Raw genomic sequence first — 22,601 nt, 5'->3', positions numbered from 1 at the left:
TACTCCTGTTTCTATGAGAAAGGAAGGGAAAAAAGAGAGGGGGGGGGAAGAGAAGGGGGGAGAGTAAGAGGGAGGAAAATCAAACCCAGGACCTTCCTATGCTTTATGGTAGTTGAGAAATAATTCAGGTAGTTGAGAAATAATTTTCCTGCGCTTTGGGCGAGCAAACTTGAATAAAGACAGTGTTAAACGAGGAAGAAAAGCAGCCACTGCAATCTCACACAGATTGACTGAACGAAAGCTTTGAATATTGTGGCCTAACCAACCAAACGTTCCTTTTTCCTCCTCCCCCAATTTTCTACAGTAACTGCCAAGCCTCAACTAAATTACCCCTGAGGCAACGAAACAAACAGCTCTATTCTACTCCATACTCCCTGGCCTGTACTTTATGCAGGGTACGCAGTCTGAACATATTCCAACTAGGCAGATCTCTCCCTCTCGCCCCCCACCTCTTGCCCCCACCCCCACCTCTGCCTCCCCAGGGCTCGGTCATTGCTGAAAATTAGCCAGCAGCGGGCCTGTGACAACTCAGGCAGTATCTGCTCTTAACACATCTCCTCATTAAACCTTCTCGACACTATGGTCAGGAAAAAAACATGCCCGTTAACAAGTAGAGAAAGAAAGAGATAGAAAGAGGGAGAGGGGGGTGGGGTATGAGAGGGGAGATAGAGAGTGGGAGAGAGATAGAGAGGGATACAGCAATACAGTTAAAAACTAGTCTATATCACATAGGCATTCTAGGATTATTTGGGTATTAATAATAATAATCCTTGCATTTGATATAGCGCTTTTCACGTCAGGAGGACGTCCCAAAGCGCTTCACAGAACACACTGTAAAGTGAATTGACTGTATATTTGTGGGCGAACGCGGCAGCCAATTGCGCACAGCAATGTCCCACAAACTCGTAGATTGAAAATGACCAATTTATTATTGTTTTGGGTTTTGGAGGGATTATTATTAGGCTCTGTGTGGAGTAAGGAAACTTGCCCAAGGTTTCGCCCTCTGCCTGGAATTGAACTCAGGTCTCTCACTTGCAAAGCGAGTGCTCTAACCACTGAGCTACAGGACTCCACATTAAGGTTTCAGCACACGCCCTGCAAAGAATACTGATTCAATTAATCTGCCATATGTGTGTGTGTCAGCTCTTAATCTCGATTGCAGCTCAACCCAGCAAAAGCAAATCCAGTAGGAAAAGAAAAGTGAAGAGAGCCTGGTATTAAAGCATGTTTGTGCACGCCTTGTAGCAACTAGAAATGCTGGCCATTTCCCACTGAACTGGTTCATGAACTGATTCATTGGGTTCCTGTAGTACAACAACAAGATTCCATTTATAGAGCGCCTTTCACGTCGGGAGGACATCCCAACGCGTTGTACAGTTGGGTCAGGACCCGAGCAGGGGGGAAATGGTCAGGGTGAGGGGAGGGAAGGGAGGGAGGGAGCGAGCGAGGAGGGGGTAGAGTCGAGAGGGGAGCTGAAGGCACGGTCAAAGAGAGAGAGAGAGGAAGGTCTTGAGACCGGCCTTGAAGGAGGAAAGGGAGGAGGCGGCAAAGGCACTGTGGGATGGAGTTCCGGAGCCTCGGGGCTGAAGGCCCGGCCACTGATGGTAGGGCGGTTGGGGCGGGGGATGTGAGCAGACCGGAGCCAGAGGAACGGAGGGTACGGGCAGGTAAGTAGGGGGATAGTAGGTCAGAGAGGTAGGAGGGAGCAAGGCCGTGAATGGCCTTGTAGGTGAGGATGAGGATCCACTAGTATAGTGGTTAGAGCACTCGCCTCGCAAGCGAGAGGACCTGGGTTCGATTCCCAGGCAAGGAAACAATGGGCAAGTTTCCTTATTCCAAACGCCTGTTTACCTAGCAGTAAATAGGAACCCGGTGGTTTGTTGACTGGCGAATCGCTTTCCTAGGGGTAATAATCCCTTCAAAAAAAATACTAATTTGGTCACTCAATCCACGACTGTTTGTGGGACACTGCTGTGCGTAATTGGCTGCAGCATTTCGCCCACAAAATATACAATCAATTCATTCTATAGTATATTCTGTGAAGCACTTTGAGACGTCTCAAAGTCGTGATAAGGTGCTATATTGGATGCAAGGATTATTCTTATTATGAATGCTGAACCAAAACTAACAATACACTGTCCAATATTTCGAATCTCCTTACCCTGTGCAGATCTCCTGTGAAATATGCCACGGCTATCGTGGGAAGAATCATGAAGATAGCATTGTAATACAGCAGCCCATATTTACCCAGCTCCTAGAGAGAAGACACAAAAAAATTACTGCTCTGCGTTATGTAACAGAGGCTTGTTACCAAATGAAATTAAACGCTCTTCATTTTTTTGCTTCACCCAACTTTCAAACGCATTGGTTATCACTTTGACAAGAGGATCCGGGTTCGATTCCAGGGCTGGGCAAAACCTTAAGCAAGTATCCTTACTCCACGCTCGTTTACCTAGCAGTAAGTGGGAATCTGATTGTTAGTCGATTGGTGGATCGCTTTTCCGGGGGTAATAATCCCTTCAAAAATAAAATAAAATTAAAGAAATAATGATTTGGTCACTCAATCCACGACTATTTGTGGGTCACTACTGTCGGCGATAGTTTACAGTGTTTTGCCCACAAAATATACAGTCAGTCCACTTTACAATATATTCTGTGGAGCGTTTTGAGATGTCCCAAAGATGTGATATCAAATACAAAGATTATTATTATCTTCCACCAATGGCCTGACTTCTGAGAGGCTTACTATTATGCTATTATAGCCAGCGTGACCAGACAGACTCACAGAACATCGCTGCCCCAGGCCCGGCTAGCTCCAAGCTGAATAAATAAAACGTGAGTCACTGATAGTTTAACCTAACTCTAAAAATCCACAACTGTTTGTGGGACGCTGCTGTGCAAAACTGGCTGCTGTGTTTCACCCAGAAAATATACAGTCAATTCACCTTTTAGTGTATTCTGTGAAGCGCTTTGAGACGTCTCAACGACGTGATAAGGCGTTACATCAAATGCTAGGATTATTATTAATACTTAATCCTCCAGTCAAGACTGCATCCAAACCAATCTTAGTTGATACAAAAGATGGGAACGACCTTCCGAGATGACAGAGGTAATAATAATAATCTTCGATTATAACATGTTATCACGTCTCAAAACGCTTCACCCAATAGAGCTTTTTAATCTCACTTCCCTTCTCCAAACCCCACCAACTTGTTGAGAGAGTTCGCATCAGTGAATAGAGAAATCCTAGCCAACAACTTCAGATTACAGCCAGTTGTTTAGTCATGTTGGAAACCGATTCTGAGCAGAATTAAGCCTGGGCTGATACTGCAAATAATAAATGAGGCCAAAAAAAACAAGCACTGTGAGAAGGTAACCAATTCACTGTGTTGATGAATGGCTTGCAGTCTACATTCAGCCTCTCCTATACAGAAGAATGAATGTGCCTTCAGTCACAGCTCAGCATGCGCTCTCTCTAAAAGAACGTCAGCCTTGTTCTGAAGCCTGACTGGAGTTCCGCTGGGAACTCAGCATCCTGGCCTTGACTGCAAGGCTACAATGATTGAGAATGATGAAAAAATTCACCAGTGTGCAAAAAAAAAGCTACAGAACTAACTCAAACTCTTACCACTTGGAGATAACGCCAGAAAAACAAGACATTGTGACACCAGTAATTATAACAACACCAATTATCCTTGGACTTGATATACCATCATATCACATCTCTGCGATGTCTCAAAACACTTCCCAGGAATGACTGTAAGGTTTAGTGACTGTGTATTTGAATGCAAACACTGCAACCAATTTGTGCCCTGCACGTCCAACAAACAGGCATTGAAATAACTGACCAATTTTATCTGGGAGATTGTTGGCCAGAACACCAGGCAGGAGAAACACTTTTGTTTCATTAGAACAGAAGAATTTGCTAGGCGAAAGCTGACCAAGTTCACCTTCAACCAGGAACCTGGCATTTGCTTGACGTATTGTGTTCCAAACTATACATCGTATCCTGAGACATTATGTTCTAACAAAAATCTATATAACATGTCTGATTGTGCACGTGAAGAACTACAGGAACCGATTTATAATACATAGAGAGGTGGTAAAAGTTTGCAACTCTCTGTCGCAGAGTGTTATAGAAGCAGAATGGGGATGCTTGAAAGGGAGATAAGTGCGTGGGAAGTAATTGTATTAGTGTTCTAGGATGCTACCCTATGTGAGGGGTACTACATAAATGTAAGTTGTTGTTGTTAAAGGGTAGGAGAAAGGGTTTGAAACAGCTGTGATGACCTGATAAGATAGTGGAACAGGCTCACAAGGTTGAATAACTTCCTCCTCTGTTCCCAGAGTCTTTGAATCTCTCAATTAGTAAAGCCAACAACCTAGCAAACATTTACTAGAAGTAAACTTCCATCAAACATTGCTGTGCGGAATTGGCTGCCACATTTCAACCACTGAATACACAAGTCAATCCACTTCACACTATACTCTGTGAAGGGCTTTGAGCGGTCTCAATGAAGTGATAAATGCAAGGATTATTATTACTGTTTTATCATCTTTGAGACCCCCCCCAATGGGAGAGTATTCATCACCCCTTGGGAACATTTGAAGTATTGAAAACAAGAAAACAGCTGAAGTAATAAAAGTTAATCCTGGTAATTACTCTGAACACTGGCTTGGCCTCTAAGACCTGTAAATATCCCAAGTTTTGGGAAGAGGGGGAAATTTTAATTTTCTGTAGAATAAAAAAAATGTTGTGAGTTAGTAGTTTAACTGGGCAATAAAGGAAACACCCTCACTTACTTTAGACTCCAGCTTTTGCTTTACATAAGCACCATTTGCGGCAGTCAGCACGTCATTGACAAGAATGTAGCCATACCCAATCAAGTCAAATGCCATGTCGGAGCTGTAAGGAAAGTGCATGCATGTTACACACTTAACAAGAATAATCCTTACATTTGATATCGATGTCTGAGACATCTCAACGCTCTTTGCAGTAAATACTGTAAAGTGAATTGACTATATTTTGTGGGCGAAACGCAGCAGCAGTGTCCCAGAAATAGTCGTGGATTGAGTGATCAAACTGTTATTTTTTGAAGGGATTATTACCTCCATAAAAAGTAATCCGCCAATCAGCTAACAACCGGGTTCCTACTTACTGCTAGGTAAACAGAGGTGTGTGGAGTAAGGAAACTTGCCTAACATTTCACCCCGGCCGGGAATCAAACCCAGGTCCTCTCGCTTGTGAGGCGAGTGCGCTAACCACTGCGCTACAAGAATCCACTTAAGAGAGCCACTGATCCAGACTCCAGATTAACCACAACGAGATTTAATGTCACTCGATTCAAGATTTTATTTTAAAAATGCGAGGTGGAGAAATGTGATGCAGAATGATGTTCAATGTAGTGTGTGTGTGTGTGTGTGTGCGAGAGAGAGAGAGAGAGAGAAAGCACGCAACACAACACATATACTGTATTCTGCATTGTGAGCGAGCAAAGAACAAGCCTTTGGCCTTTACATAGGAAATAAAACCACAAAAGGTTTATGAACAGTTTAGTTTGATGAGGAGCCGTGCTCAAAACAGATGAAGCTGCTGTGTATTCCCAGCACATTCAGTGAAGAAGTGCACTGGAGAGCACTGGGTTAAACCTGATAGGCTGGAGCAGATCGTACGAGGGAGCTGCAGGCTACTCTTGTGAAATTCACTGCCCCTCAAATTTACAACACTAACACCAGCAGCAGCTCTGTAATAAATCAAACGGCATTCTAGCCTTCTGAAGGAGCTCCACATTGTGGAGTCCTGGATCTTAGTTATTAAAACGCTCGTCTCACAAGCAAGAGAACCTGGGGGTTCGATTCCGGGGCGGGGCCAAACATTGGATAAGTTTTTTTACTCCACGTGCCTCTCTTTACCGAGCAGTAAGTAGAAACCCGGTAATTAGTTGATTGGCAGATCGATTTCCGGGGATAATAATCCCTTAATATAAAATAATAATTTTGTCTTTTAATCCATGACTGTTTGTGGGACACTGCTGTGCACAATTGGCCGCCACGTTTGGCCCGCAGCTTCAACAACAACAAGTTGGATTTATATAGCGCCCTCCACGCCGGACAGCATCTCAGAGCGCTTTACAGTAACGGATCCCGGAATCGAGCCAGGGGGAGGGGGAGGAAGGTGGCCAAAGGTGCAGTCGAAAAGAAAGGTCTTCAGCAGAGACCTGAAAATTGGAAGGGAGGGGAGCGAGACGAAGGGAGTGAGGAAGGCAGTTTCAGAGCCTCGGGGCATAGTGGCTGAAGGCACGGCAGCTGAGGGTGGAGCAGAGGACTCGGGGAACAAGGAGGAGGCCAGACCTGGAGGAACGAAGGCAATGGATACTGTGCTGAGGAGTGAGGAGGTCAGAGAGGTCGGGGGGGGGGGGGGGGGGGGGGTGCAGAGGAGTGGAGGGACTTGAATACGAGGGTGAGGATCTTGAAATCAATCCTCTCTGGGATAGGGAGCCAGTGCAGTCTGGCCAGGACTGGAGTAATCGGAGAGCGGAGTTTCATGCTGGTGAGAATGCGGGCGGCAGAGTTCTGAATGAGTTGGATTTTATGGATGGTAGTGAATGGGAGACCGGTGAGGAGGGCGTTGGAGTAGTCCAGCCGAGAGGTGACAAAGACATGGACCAGAGTTTCAGCGGCTTTTGGGGAGAGGTATTGGCGGAGACGGGCGATGCGTCGGAGGTGGAAGCGGTGGTGGTGAGGGACCGGATGTTTAGGAAGGATAATTGGGGGTCGAACCTGATGCCTAGGTTGTGTATGGGTTCGGAGAGTTTTAGGGGGAGGTCAGAGAGGTGGAGGAGGTGAGAAACATGAGATTTTAGATGCGGACGAGAGACGAACAGTATGGCTTCCGTCTTGTCAACATTCAGCTGAAGGAAGTTTGTGTTCATCCACCCCCTGAGATCTGACAGACAGCTGACAGAACATCAGGGGACTGGGGGTCGCAGAGAGGTGGAAAAGTAGAGTTGGGTGTCATCTGTATACATGTGGAAAAGTCCGCCATGTCTGCGGATGACATTCCCAAGAGGGAGCATGTAGATCAGAAAGAGGAGGGGGCCAAGGATGGATCCTTGGGGCACCCGCAGGTGAACGGGTGAGAGCGGGAGGAGAAGCCGTTTGTGCAGATATACTGCTGGCAGTTTGTGAGGTAGAACTCGAACCAGGCGAGTGCGGTCCCACTGAGGTGGATGATGGAGGAAAGGCAGTGGAGGAGGATGGCGTGATCGACTGTGAGGTAACGCGGCAGAGAGGTCCAGGAGGACAAGGAGGCAGAGGGAGCCCTTGTCACAGATGGAGAGAATATCGTTTGTGAATGACTTCAATGGCTTCGCTATCCTCTAGGTTTGTACTAACTCATTCTGGCAAGCCAGTTTCACATTTTCCAGCCTCCTGAACTTTCCCCAGGTAAAACTCGAATGTCTGGGGAACTAGCAGGGGAATGGGATTAGAGTGGAAAGCTCTTGTGGGGGTGTGAGTATCAGCAAATGAGCCAAATGGCTTCATTTCTCAGCTGTTTGCTTTAAGGATGCAGTGAAAGCACTGTGTTAATGTTCTCACATTGTAAAATGCCATCAAATTACCATCACCAGTTACAATACAATATAAATTTACAGTTATACAGCAGTCGACATGAAGCTTCGACTTTAGGCCAAAGCTAGTCAGCAGCCACAATGAGGAAATAAGAAATGGCCCCAGGATAATTTCCTCATTGTGGCTGCTCACTAGCTTACTGGGAGAATGAGCCTCAAATTAACAACAGATGACATTTACACATCTTTTATGTTGGAAGGATGTCACAAGGCGCTAGAGCAGTCAGGGATTTAGACCCGAGCAGGAGTTGGGATCATGAGGGGTGAAGGGCAGGGAGGTTGACCGAAGGCGTGGTTGGGGGGGTTGAGATGTGCCTTGAAGGAGGCAAGGGAGGGAGTAAGGCAAAGGGACTGTGGGATGGAGTTCCAAAGGGTGGGGGCGGAGAGGCTGAAGCCCCGACCGCTGATGGTTGGGCGGGCTGGGCAGTGGACGTGGAGCAGGTCGGAGTCAGCTGAGCGGAAGGATAACCTAGAATTCGCATTAACAAAATCTTTTGCAGTCAGAGGAAAGCTACATACCTTGCAGCAACAAATGCCCCCAGAATCATCGCAAATACTGTCATTTGAACCGACCGTGAGAATACTTTCCTGCAATCCAGAAGGGGGGAAATGGGGAAAGAAAGGGGAAAAAAAAAAAAGAATTTAGTCAGGACTTTGAAAATAAACCAAGCAATAGTTTTAAAACTAGCTCCCACTTACAATGCAAATTCAACTGTTACTCACATCTCTGCTGAAAAATACATGCCAACTAAAAAATAGAATAAGAAATTCTCTCCAATTAAGCCACATCAATTCATCAAAATGATTGTTAAAACTTTATTGGAGAGAATTTGTTATTTAATTATAATAATAATAATCCTTGCATTTGATATAGTGCTTTTTACGTCGGGAGGACGTCCCAAAGCGCTTCACAGAACACACTGTAAAGTGTATTGACTGTACATTTGTGGGCGAACGGGCAGCCAATTGCGCACAGCAATGTCCCACAAACAGTCGTAGATTGAAAATGACCAATTTATTATTGTTTTGTTTTGGAGGGATTATTATTAGGCTCCGTGTGGAGTAAGGAAACTTGCCCAAGGTTTCGCCCTCTGCCTGGAATTGAACTCAGGTCTCTCATTATGATTTAAATAGGCTAAGGCTTGGTTTCGTAAGTCTAATGGTCACATGTAAATAAGGACAGGATCCTAGAATTAACTATGCTGCCTTCAGTCCATGTCCATCAGCAAATATTAGGCAGTGTCACACAGATTCACACGAAAGCACCTTGTAATCTGCTTTATTTTAACAATGGAAGCTTGAAGGTCAGTGTAAACACTATAAAGATGCTTAAACTACAGGCGACAGATAGAGTGCTAGCTGCCAGCAAACCACCAAGGCAACCACCCAAGATAAAACCGACTAAGATTGCTAAGCATATCTGGAGGTAAAAGAAAAAACTCACGTCTTAGATTGAGTAAATTATAGTAAATAGTTAACGACTCGGCTTTGTAATTACCACTGTAAACGCTACCCTGCTGTCATTTCATTTGTTATCAAGCCTCCGTAACAACTTATTTGTATCACACCTGTCATGTCGGGAGGACGACACAAGGCTCACCCCACCCACCTCCCTTCCTTCTCAATGAAGTTCCCCAAGCGCTTCGAGACATCTCAAAGACATAAGGCGCTATATCAAATGCAAGCTTTATTTATTAAAATAGCAAAAAGCTACTTATAGAATATTACAACACAGGTGTCCATTCAGTCCATCTTGCCTGCGCCGACACTTTGGAAATGTTACCCAATCAGTCCCACTCCCCCGCTCTTTCTTTCCCATATCCTTGCAAATTTTTCCTTTTCAAGACCCTATATTTAGAAATAAGTAAAAGTTGAAGAATGTTAATTGTCCTTCTGAACTAAGATCTTTCAGACCCCTCTTTGCTCTATTCTAAGGATATTACCATTTACATCCATTTGACCCCCACATTTGATCCAGCTGAAACTAAATACTCTCACAGAGTATTTTGAGAACTTTAGACTAGTTGCTCATTTAAAAATACCCATAGCTCATCTCTCCAAGCCTTGGGGAATATCAGTCACAATGTTCTTCTCTGCACTATCTCCAACGCCTGTGGCCCTTATGTCTCACAATTAAAGCTGTACGCACTGCCTAGGGCCACCTTATGTTGTTGCAAGGAGAACTGCATACAATACTGCAAGTACAGCCTGACCACAATACTGTGGCTTCAGTATGACCCTTGAGGATATTAGCTCAACAGATCTGTTGATGTAGCCCAGGCTCTCTGCTCGTTTTGTTGTGGGACAACTTGACTGCTCAATCAACACCCTCAGGCATCATTCAACTTGTCCTATTCTTGGAAGAACATAATTAATCCTGAGAAAGCAAATTAGATTCCAGGATAACGAGTTATAACCTGCCTCACTGGAGCAAGAGATAGTTGTCTTGTGAACGAGACATGTGCTACACAATGGCTACCAGCACGGACTGGCAGTGGAAAGAACATTACCAGCGATGTGATGACCCAGAACAAGACTGATGGCCATTTGTTTGGGGAACTCATCGTGAGGGGGGAGGGAGTGTAATTTGACAGATCCCAAAATACTGCCCTCATAAACAAGGCTATCCTGTATTTTTAAAAAGGAACCAGAAGAATAAAGATCAATGTGGTACTTACTTGAGCAATAAGCCTTCAGCTATCATTGTAAACAAAATGGAGAACCTCCTCAGCACTGTAAACATCGGGAGGCTGGATAGAGAAGGCAAGCAGAGTTACAGAAAGTCGGCCAATATTTACTGACAATATTTGGCTGGAAAACACAATGTATTTTGTTTTAAAAAAAATTTAAAATATACTTCAGCCTCTTTGTGCCAAGCAGTCCTGAGAGTTGGTTCCCGATGTACAACAGAGGTAACGGAAATGTCTGAAAGAATTAAATAATTGGAAAACGTTATTGATGACATGCTCCAAAAACAGCATCAATAGCACAATGACACAGACTCCAACCAACCAGGCTCTTGGGAAAGAGTTCTGGTAGGGTGGTACTGGCAGAAATATATACTAGCACAAGTTAAACCCAGGAGTCTTCAAAGCATTGAGGGCACGTCATGCTGATATAACAGGGTTGCCGTTATATCATAATTATAGCACAAACACACAGAACCCTCTTGTCTACCGATGACTCATGCTTGGCACCGTCACTGTGAGCCCAGCGAGGAGTCAGATGGCTGTTTAGCCACGAGGGTTAGCAAGCAAATTCACACAGGTCTCACGTGTGATTGAATGCTCATCCTAGAAGATTCTTTAATGTTACAGCGCTTTATGTCAAATTTCATTTTTTTGTACAATATGGAGCTAGTCACACAAGATACTATTTGACTTTCTGATTCTGAGCAGCGAAGCGAATATGGGGATATCTGTCACATTGCTTTCACCGAGCAAATCCCTCCAAGTCTGAGGCTTTATAAAAACCAAGCAAAAAGGCAAAATAGAGGGGAGAACAACTTATGTTTATATAAGTTCGTGGAGTCCTGTAGCTCAGTGGTTAGAGCACTCGCTTTGCAAGTGAGAGACCTGAGTTCAATTCCCGGCAGAGGGCGAAACCTTGGGCAAGTTTCCTTACTCCACACAGAGCCTAATAATAATCCCTCCAAAACCAAAAACAATAATAAATTGGTCATTTTCAATCTACGACTGTTTGTGGGACATTGCTGTGCGCAATTGGCTGCCGCGTTCGCCCACAAATATACAGTCAATTCACTTTACAGTATGTTCTGTGAAGCGCTTTGGGACGTTCTCCCGACGTGAAAAGCGCTATATCAAATGCAAGGATTATTATTATTATTATATAGAGCCCATCTAGTAGGATAACAACAGGGAAATCTTTACAAACAACAACATTACATTTGTATAGCGACTTTCACATCAGGACCCAAGGTGCTGGACCGTCAGCGTTTCAGACCTAAGCTGGGGCTCGGGATTGGGGAGGTTGGAGGGCAAGGGGGGAAGCAGTTGAAGAAGAGGGTCTTCAGATGGGTCTTGAAATAGGTTAAGGGAGGGGGTGAGGCAGAGGGACTGCGGGATGGAGTTCCAGAGGGTGGGTGCAGAGTGGCAGAAGGCCCTCCCACCAATAGTGGGGCAAGCAAGGCAAGGGACATGAAGCAGGCCAGAGCCCACTGAGCGGGCAGGATGACAGGGTGTTAGGAGGTCACAGAGGTAGGGGGAGCTTTGAAGGTGAGGACCAGGACCTTGAACTGTATGCTCTGAGTGATGGGAAGCCAATGGAGTCAGGCGAGGATCGGGGTGATAGGGTCACGGACCTAGTGCGGGAGAGGACAGGACATGGGCTGCAGAGTTTTGGATGGTCTGCAGCCTGTGGAGGGAGGAGTTGGGAAGGCCGACAAACAAGGAGCTTGCATAGTCAAGCCTCGATGTTATGAATATGTGTATGTGGGCTCCGGAAGCCTGTGGTGTGAGAGAGTGGCGGAACCGGTTGCAGAGGAGGGGGAAGGCAGAGCGGGTCATGTCACGAATGTGGGGTAGAAAGAAGACCCCAAGGTTCCGGACTGGCTCAGTGAGGTGGAGTGTGCAACCATGGATGGTGATGCTGTCAGCGCCTGAGGTGAGGTGACGCTGACGGGAGCCAAGCAGGAGAGCCTCGGTCTTGTTGATGTTCAACTGAAGAAAGTTATCTCTCATCCAGGACTTGATGTCTGAAAGACATTCTGTCAGGGCAGCAGTGGTCCTGAAGTCAACAGTGGAGGCAGAGCGGTACAGTTGAGCATACATGTAGAAGTTGACCACATGATGTCACCAAGAGGGAGCATACAGTTGTTGAAGAGGAGGGGACCAAGGACAGAGCCCTGAGGAACGCCGCACAAGACGGTGCGGGAGGTAGAGGAGAAACCGTCCAAATCCATCGTACAAAGACGGAGTTGAACATGGAACAACAGTGTGGGGAGGTAACCATAGGCGTGATCGAAGGACATATGCAAAGCCATAAATACAATACTGAATCAATAAATGATTCAGTCTTAGGCCAGTTCTGGGAAATAATGCTATTTGTTTTCTAATGCTAATCAGGTGTTAACTTCAGATTTCCATATAAAATCATAGTTCAATAAAGTACCAGACATTTTACAATACAAAATTATTTGTATACTAGGTATACAATATACATTCATATAGAGCCTCTCACATTGTGAGGACATCTCAAAGCGCTCAACAATGCTGGCTGGGCAACTGAGCTTGGGGTATCGAGGTTAGAGGTATACATGCAGCCACCAAACAACATCACAAGAACTTATGTCAGGCACAGCAACATTCAGGCAAAATAAGACGCTTTCCAAAATAAAATCAATTAGAAATGAAATGGATGGTGTTTTCTAACTAAATGCCCCAGGCAGTCTGCGCCAAGTAATCAATAATATTGCCCCAAAAAAATCATTCTGTTGTATCAAACTTTGGGGGGTCAGCTGAGCAACAACAACAAATTATATTTACACAGCGCCTTTCACGTCAGGAGGACAGCCCAAGGTGCTGGCCAGTCCGGGATTTGGACCCAAGCAAGAGGTTGGGATCAGGAGGGTTGGAGGGCAGGGAGGGTGGGGATAGAGGGTGACCAAAGGCGTGGTCGAAGAGGAGGACCCTGAGTCGTGCCTTGAAAGAGCCGAGAGAGGGGCCGAGGTGAAGGGGCTGAGGGATGGAGTTCCAAAGGGTGGGGCAGAGAGGCTGAAGGTCTGACTGCCAATAGTGGGGCGCGACGGTCAAATGTCCAACATGCAGAAACCAGTATGAAAAGAGTATCCAATAAAATTAAAGGGTTTTTGTGAACAAGCATACATAAGATTCAAACAGACGGCAAAGCATTCACAAACCTTTTCTTCGCTGACCATAAATTTTTCTGTAACAAAATGGATTTATTTTCCTCGCAAAGGCAACCTTCACACTGCATCCTGCAGGACTGGTTCGACTGCAAACGTGGATCATTTGAATGCACTCAAAGAAACACAGGCCAACTCACCTTTCGAGGTATAGAAGAGTCAAGGTCAGGAAACTGCACCACCTTGCATGCCTTTCCCACCCACAGCAGAACCACAGTTGCCAACATCTGCAAAAAGCAAGAGCGTTTCAGAGTTTGGAGCACATTCTTGCAATCTGATAAACTGACGCTATTTACAGTACTAATGAGCAAGCAAATACCAACTGTACCTGACCCAGGCCCACGCATATTGATGAAGGAAATCTGTAAAGAGGCAAAAAAAAAAAGTAAAAAGAGAATGAATGCAACCTTTGGGGCTAAAAAGACTTTACAATTCCCATAAATTGACGTGGCCTACAAGTCTAGACTAGAAACTGTCTGAAATCAAACTGTCAAATATCACACTGAGCAAACATGCGTGTGAATAAATTAAATGAATTTTAACAGTTGCCAAAATCATAGCTAAAAATAAATCATATAGCTATTTGACCAAACGTGTATGTTATTTTGTATCGATATTTTATTTTGTAACCCCAAAAAATTCCTTAAAAAACACTTGGAATAATAATCCTTGCATTTGTATAGCGTCTTATCATGTCTTTGAGACGTCGCAAAGCGCATCACAGAATATACTGTAAAGTGAATTCACTGTATATTTTGTGGGCGAAACGCGGCTGCACGGCAGTGTCCCACAAATAGTCATGGATTCAGTGAAGAATTTTTAAAAAATATACATATTTTTTTCAAGGGAGTATTACTCCCAGAAAAGCGGTCCACCAATTGCGTGTGAAGTAAGGAAACTTTGCCTAAAGTTTTGCCTTGTCTGGGAATTGAAGGCAGGTCCTCTCGAGTGTGCTAACCTCTACGCTACAGGACTTTACTTCCCAGAACAGTTCATTATTTAAAAAAAGAGGAATTTCCTTGACCATTTCAAATTCGTTTTTCAGCTAAGCAGCTACGATTGAGCCCCGATTAATACAGAGTAACGCTAGAAACAATGGGATTGGTTCGACTTTCAAGTTAACAAGCAAACCATAAAAGGAGATCAGGAATTTGTGATTTAATTTCCAGCTCCAATCTTTATTTTGATTTGATGGCAATTTGCTGACTCGCTTTCCAGACCAAATATTTTTCTTTAAAATTTACAAACATAAAAACATTACGTCTTTGAAGGCCGATTTGGTTCTATTCATATCCACGTTTGCAAAGAGGATAAAGAACACTTGCTTCGCTCCAAGGAAAGGCTCTATAAAACAGCATACATTTGCAGACAAGCCCGTGCTCTCCTCTTTACGAAAGAATGCAGAGCATTCATTCTATGCTTTGCTGTGGATCTCTTTCACTCTAACCATGAATGCTCGCGCTGACACCGAGTACAGCCAAGTCTGCGCTCGCTCTCTCTCCTCTTTGCGAATAGAGAATAGTGGAGTCCTGTAGCTCAGTGGTTAGAGCACTCGCTTTGCAAGTGAGAGACCTGAGTTCAATCCAGGCAGAGGGTGAAACCTTGGGCAAGTTTCCTTACTCCACACAGAGCCTAATAATAATCCTCCAAAACCAAAAACAATAATAAATTGGTCATTTTCAATCTACGACTGTCTGTGGGACATTGCTGTGCGCAATTGGCTGCCGCGTTCGCCCACAAATATACAGTCAATTCACTTTACAGTGTGTTCTGTGAAGCGCTTTGGGACGTCCTCCCGACGTGAAAAGCGCTATATCGAATGCAAGGATTATTATTATAGAGAAGTAGCCCCTCTTCCCTCTCGAACGTTTCGCAGAGACAATTTCACTCAATTCGCTTTGCAGTATATTCCACGAAGCGTTTCGAAACATCTCGAAGACGTGATGAGGAGCAACATAAATTGCAAGGATTATTATAATTAGTATTAATGAATTGGGACAGCGCGAAATGGTACTGAATGTGGCCAAGCAAGTCTGTGCTCTCTCTCTCTCTCTCTCTGTCTCTCCTGCAAAAGAACTATAGAGAGCATCAACAAGCTGCATTGCTGTGGAGTTTCTGCAACTATGAGAGCTCACACACTGGCATTGAGCAGCAGCAGCTCTCTCTCTCTCCATCTTTCTGCAAAATAGAGGTAGATCGTCAGCTGCTTTGCTGCAAATCCCCTCTCTCGATCCAGAGGAGCTCTCACAGCCAAAGCCTTTTACTCTTTTACCCTTATTTTTTTGCAACAAAAAAAATTAAAAAAAAGAGAAGTGAAATAACTGGACCGCTGGAGATCTCTCTCTCTCTCTCTCTCTCTGGAATAAAGATTAAAACCGTATTTCCGTTGCTCTCTCTCTCTCTAACTAGGACTGCGCACGTTTGCACTGAATGCAAAGCAAGTCCGGCCTCATCCACTCTTTGCAAAACTAAAGAGCATCAGAGCTTCTTTGCTGTGAATCTTTCTCTCTCTCTGTCTCTCTCTGTATCAGGGCTCACGCAGGCATTGCATGCAGATAAGCCGATGGCTCTTTCTCTCTCTCTCTCTCTCTCTCTCTCCCCCCTTCTTTGCAAAATAAAGAGCATCAGCTGCTGCTGAATCCGCTTACGGACCTCACTCACACTCACTCGCTCACTGAAAACGTGCAGCTCTCTCGTCCGTTTGCATTAAATAAAAAGAGCTGCGAGACGGGGCGCGGGGGGGGAGACGTGGGGTGGTCTCTCCCCTTTCGGTCTCTTTAACAGAGCTCATCACACAGCAAAAAAAGCTCGAGTGCTCCCCGACTTCTTTCTTTTTTGTTGTTGTTTTGCAAACGAATAAGAGCATCAGCTGCATTGCAATTGCATTGCACTCTCTCTCTCTCGGTTTGCAAGGCTGGAGCTGCTGCTGTTGCTGCTGCTGCTGCACGCGCTCCAGGGCTCGGAGCTGCCGTTGCCGTTGCCGCCGCCGCCGCCGCACGCGCTCCAGGGCTCCCGAGCGCGCGCAGCCTCTCAGGGTAACCTTCGCCCCCTCCCCTCACCGACCTGTAGCTCGTCAGCACGCTCTTGTTCACCACCACGATGAGAAACGAGCTGACCCCGTAGAAGACGGCCGCCAGCAGCCTGATGAAGAGCGTGCCCGATCCGGCCGGCATCTCCCCGGCCGCATCTCCTCCTCCTCCACCACCTCCCGCCGCCGCGCCGCCGCCTTTCTCAGGCGATTTAACCGCAGCATCGTGACGTCGCCGCGCTTCCGACTTCTCCATCTTGTAGCCCTCCTCCCTCCCTCCCTCCCACCACGCACGCACGCACGCGCTCACGCACGCACGCACTGCGCCGACGTCACGACGTAGGCTCCGTACGAATTGCGCGCCTCTCTTTTTTCCGTACGTGGTGCGTCATTTTTCCGTACGTATCTTTTTTTTCCGTACAACCTACACTAAACAACGAGCCGGACCTCCTGCGGCCCCGCGTGCCACACATTTTGTATTGTAACTTTATAGTGTACTGCATTTTATATTAGAATCCTTTATATGAGATTATACTTTCCAGATTATTATTATTTTATTACACTATATGTGGAGTCCTGTAGCTCAGTGGTTAGAGCACTCGCTTTGCAAGCGAGAGATCTGAGCTCAATTCCAGGCAGAGGGCGAAACCTTGGGCAAGTTTCCTTACTCCACACAGAGCCTAATAATAATCCCTCCAAAACCAAAAACAATAATAAATTGGTCATTTTCAATCCGCGACTGTTTGTGGGACATTGCTGTGCGCAATTGGCTGCCGCGTTCGCCCACAAACGTACAGTCAATTCACTTTACAGTGTGTTCTGTGAAGCGCTTTGGGACGTCCTCCCGACGTGTAAAGCGCTATATCAAATGCAAGGATTATTATTATTATATATCCCCCTAACGAATATGCCCATGGCACTCCCTCATGCAAAACCGTTCCGTTGAGGTATAAATCATGTCTCTACGTCAATCGGTTATTACGTTATTGGCGGACGGACACACAGACAAACCTTGTTAGTATAAGATGCATTTCTCTAGAAGGGTGTGTGATTTTCTGATGCTACTTTGTTGCAGAATATATTAGTTTTGCTGTATCGCCGCTCTAGGTTATGTGATTTCCTCTGTCGCTATTTTGTTACATAATACGACCTCATATTTTGGGGCTTAACTAAAGTATTTTTTAATATAGGTCATCAACGATAGGAAAATACGATCGTGACATATTTTTCGATGAGGTATAAATCATGTCCTAGGGCAATCGGTTATTGTGCTCTTGGAGGACAGACACAGATATTTATTAATATAAGGTGAAAGTCTGTCTCTGTGTTTATCTGTCCACCAATAACGCATTAATTGACGTAGAGACACGATTTATACCTCATCGGAAAATTCTTACAAGGGGTAGGGTCAAGCCCATATATTTTTTCAGGGATTGTTAATGGGCTATGATCTAACAAGCTCATCACCCATGTATGGACTCGAACCAGGAGCCTTCCCAGCCAGGAGCCCCCCACCCGCACATTTTCTTAATCTTAAGGAATAAAGATGCCTAATAAGCGAAGGTCAAGCCTTTCAGGGACAAATAAAAATGCCAGATAAAAGAGAGAAGGCCGATTAAATGAACAAAGAACAGCACGGTTGAACTTCGACACAGAAAGGCATGTAAGAACATGGCAAAATGAATTGCCCTCTAAAACAACAGCACTGCTGGACTTGAATGCTGAAAGGATTGCAAGAACATGGCAAAATGAGTTGCCCCCTCACTCAACAGTTTGGCCATGGACTCAAAGGCATGCAAGAACATGGCAAAGTGACACCCAGCAGAAGAGGTCACTCCATTTAGCTGCGCTCAACTATGATCCAGGAAGAGACTACGAAACAGATGGCGCTCATCATCACTGAAATCTACGTTCCATATTGGATCCTTTGTTTGCAAGCGAAGCCATAATGAGTACAGCTAGTATATACATATATATGTAATAATAATCCTTTCATTTAGCCTTATTACATAATTGAGACATCCAAAAGCGCTTCACAGGACATAATTTGAGATGTCTCAAAGACATGTTAAAGGCGCTTTATCAAATAATAATAATCCTTGCATTATAGCGCTTTCACGTCTTCTAAATGTATCAAAGCGCTTAGACTGTAAAGTGAATTGACGCTGTATTTGTGGGCAAAATGCGGCAGCCAATTGCACACAGCAGTGTCCCACAAACAGTCGTGGATTGAAATTACCAATTTATTATTGTTTTTTTTGAGGGATTATTATCAGGCGTGTGGAGTAATAATAATAATAATAATAATAATCCTTGCATTTGATATAGCGCTTTTCACGTCGGGAGGACGTCCCAAAGCGCTTCACAGAACACACTAAAGTGAATTGACTGTATATTTGTGGGCGAACGCGGCAGCCAATTGCGCACAGCAATGTCCCACAAACAGTCGTAGATTGAAAATGACCAATTTATTATTGTTTTTGGTTTTGGAGGGATTATTATTAGGCTCTGTGTGGAGTAAGGAAACTTGCCCAAGGTTTCGCCCTCTGCCTGGAATTGAACTCAGGTCTCTCACTGGCAAAGCGAGTGCTCTAACACTGCGCTACAGGACTCCTGAAGATTGTAATGACTGTGTGCTGTATGGAGAGTGGAGGGACTGTATGTGTGTGTGCTGTATGGAGAGCATGGTGACTGTGTGTGCAGTATGGTGAGTGTAGTGACTGTGTGCAGTACGGGGAGTTAGTCACTTTGTGCTGTATGGAGAGTGCAGTCCTGTGTATGTAAGGAAACTTGTGCAAAGTTTCGCCCTCTGCCGGGAATCGAACCCAGAATATACTGTAAAGTGAATTGACTGTGTATATGTGTATATGTGCCGCGTTTCGCCAACAAAATATAGTCATTCCGTATATTCCAAGAAGCACCTTGAGCGGTTTGGAAGACTCCACACACACCTTTGTTTACGTAGCAGTAAGTAGGAAACCTCTTAGGCGATTTGCGAATCGCTTTCCTGGGAGTAATAATCCCCAGGAAAGTGTTTGTATTTTATTATTATTTATTACATTATTGTTTTATTATTTATTTTTTATTATTGTTATGTATTTGTTATTTTAATCCATTTAAGCTTGAATTTTAATTATGTAAACAGAAACTAAATATCAAAGATTTCACATTTTAAGTTTTAATAAAAACATTTTGTACAATTTTGATACAAAATAGATACAAATCATTTTTTATTAAGAAAATATACCAATGTTTTTTAGTTACAATATTTATATACTGTATTTCTATGCTTTAAAAACAGACGATGTACCATTAACCAACATTTCCTTTTATGAAGACTAAGAGAAAATGGAGCCGTTTTCCATGAAACCGAGAATGTGTGCGGTGATCTGATAGATGTTTTTAAGATCATGAAAGGTGTTGATAAAATGAAGAGGAAGAAATTATTTCCACTGATCAATGAATCAGTAACTAGATAGATAACTAGCTGAAAAGGGGAAATATGTAAATGGTAAGAGAACTCACAGAAAAGCCCAACTCTTATTTCTCTGCATCCACCCTTGACTCCAGGACCACTGCTGGCGGACAGAATGTCTATCAGACATCAAATCCTGGATGAGAGCTAACTGCCTAAAGTTGAACGTCAACAAGAAAAAGGTCCTCCTGATTGTCTCCCGTCAGCATCTCCATATTTCAGGTACTGACAGCAGCATCATTCAAGGATGCACACTCCACCTTTCTAAGCTAGTCCGGATCCTTGGAGTCTTCTTTGACCCTCAACTACATCCATGCCATGTCCTGCTCTGCTTTTCCCCACCTCTGCAACATCGCCCCGGCTCTGCCACTGTCCCACACGCAGGCCGCCAAGACCTTCACACATGCATTCACAACATCCAGGCTCGTCTACGCAAACTGACGCAAATTGTCGGCCTTCCCAACTCCTCCCTTGATTCACTAGGCTGCAGATCATCCAGAACTCTGCAGCCTATGTAGTCTCCCACACCAGGCTCCGCGACACCCCTATCCTCGCCCAACTCCACTGGCTTCCCACTACACAGTACAAGATCAAGATCCTTGTCCTCACCTTCAATCAATGCCTTGATTCCTCCCTACTTCTGCGACCTTATAACCCCCTACCAATCTGGCCGCTCCTTCTGCTCAGCAGGCTCCAGCCTGCTTCATGTCCCCTGTCTCGCTCGCCCCACCAATGGCGAGTGGGCCTTCTGCCATTCTGCCCCCTCTGGAACTCCCACCTCGCCCCCTCCCTTGCCTCCTTCAAGACCCATCTCAAGACCTTCCTCTTTGACTGTGCCTTCGGTCACCCTCCTTCCCCCCCTGCTCTCTACCCTCCCCGAACCGACTCCCAGCTTGAGTCCGAAACACTGATTGTCCAGTGCCTTGGAATACTCTCCCGATGCGAAAGGCGCTACACAAATGTAATTTTGTTGTTGTCATCGGAAAGCTGGTATAGAATAAGCATGATGGATCGAATGGCCTCCTTCTGTGTTGTAAATTTCTGTGGATGCTGATCACTGAAATCTTTTTGTGTTTTATTCTGGGATTTTCCTTTACTAAGACAACTAATGCTTTTTTGCAAAACATGACAATCCTTCTCACACTCCACCCACCATACACATTCACAATATTTTAAATGAACCAGCTCGAGCTCCCTCTGGAACTAACAAATGCCCCAAACGTAACCTAGTACGAGTATGTTGTCTTAAAATTTAATGTTTTCCAAACTTCCAGTCTTTAAAAGAACCAGCCTCCAAATTAAAACTGAATCTAAGAATTCTGACAATATTATTAAATATTAAAATAAGACCTTACAGCCAAAGACTAAAAAACACTCAGCATCAGACAGTTTAAAGCATAGGAGGCTATTTTGGCCCATGGTGTTTTTGTTGGTGCTGGTTCCTGAACTGACGCTATCTATTCTAATAACCAGTACAGTTTATTATTTTACCTCTTTATCCAATAGCCTTATAGACTCAGTTGCAACGGCCATTCGCAGTAAAGTATTCCACATCCTAGTAACTTTCTGCTTAGAGACATCTGCTAAACTTATTTTTATTTCTTGCAATGTTAATTCTAGCCTTCTAAGCCCTTTTATTACTGACTTCCCGACCAATTGAAATATTTGTATTTACCCTATCAAAACCATTCTTCGTTTAAATAATATTACAGCTGAATTTTTGGAGTTACAAAAAAAATGGGTAATCTCAACACAGCTCCATATATTCTTGACCCAGGAAACATTCTGAATAGAATACCAAATCTGAACTAGACGTCTATACAGTACTCACCTTCATGAACCATGACTTTAGGCATAAACTTCCTCAGTTCGCAAAAGCACCAAAATTTACTAATTAAATATTCTGACATCTTTTCTTTCCCCCCCCTCCCACTCCCCACTACTGTATACAACAGCAAGAGATATTTGCACTTTTTCATTCCCGCACCCACACCCTCTGCTGTTATATTTTTGGATTACAACAAGTTGTACTTAAATTCACACAAAACACTAGAAACACTCCTTCCATCCCTCCATCCAGTGACTACTTACTGCTCTCTGGTATTCCCTCCCCGAATCCTTTTAAACATTTGTCTCTTTTCCATATCATTGGTCAACCCAAAAAACAATATACATTATCATTGTGAAACGTAAGACATTCAAGCTAAGTGAATGACACTTTAAGTGCAAATTGTTAGATCTGCCTCACCATCCTTGGTTTATTTCCAAGGATGGTGAGTTGCAGCTACTCACTAAGCTCACACATGAAAAGCAATCTCTTGGCGAAAGGTAGATTTAAATCATAACCTTTTGCATTAGCACCTTCAGAAGAGGGCAGAGAAAAGGTGGGAAGGATACTTAAGAGAGTTTTGCGAACACAGTATGGATCAAGAATTAGATTATAATGCAAATTAAACAAATTTAGTTATGGGGGATATAGTACATAGCAAGGGTCACACGTCATGCGACCGTCAGGAAAGTGGAAGGCAAACTAGATGGACCTTGGTCTTTTTCATCCAGCATTTCTTATGTTCTCATGTTAAC

At 44.4% G+C, this 22,601-nt stretch overlaps 1 protein-coding gene across 2 annotated transcripts in view; it reads right to left on the bottom strand.

The window, feature by feature from the left end:
- Positions 1-16,810, bottom strand: part of slc35d1a (solute carrier family 35 member D1a) — a 42,607-nt gene extending 25,797 nt beyond the window's left edge. For both annotated transcript variants that reach the window (XM_042334816.1, XM_007910044.2), the window contains exons 1-8: positions 16,579-16,810; positions 13,844-13,877; positions 13,656-13,742; positions 10,489-10,556; positions 10,310-10,381; positions 8,151-8,219; positions 4,804-4,906; positions 2,162-2,254 (exon numbers count right to left, since the gene is read on the bottom strand). In XM_042334816.1, the coding sequence (XP_042190750.1) occupies positions 2,162-2,254; positions 4,804-4,906; positions 8,151-8,219; positions 10,310-10,381; positions 10,489-10,556; positions 13,656-13,742; positions 13,844-13,877; positions 16,579-16,799 (747 nt within the window). In that variant the 5' untranslated portion in view covers positions 16,800-16,810. The remainder of the gene's footprint in view (positions 1-2,161; positions 2,255-4,803; positions 4,907-8,150; positions 8,220-10,309; positions 10,382-10,488; positions 10,557-13,655; positions 13,743-13,843; positions 13,878-16,578) is intronic.
- Positions 16,811-22,601: the final 5,791 nt, after the last annotated feature.

This window comes from Callorhinchus milii, unplaced genomic scaffold, assembly GCF_018977255.1.
Source record: "Callorhinchus milii isolate IMCB2004 unplaced genomic scaffold, IMCB_Cmil_1.0 Scaffold5, whole genome shotgun sequence".
NCBI lineage: Eukaryota > Metazoa > Chordata > Chondrichthyes > Chimaeriformes > Callorhinchidae > Callorhinchus > Callorhinchus milii.
This window is presented reverse-complemented; position numbering and strand designations above follow the sequence as displayed.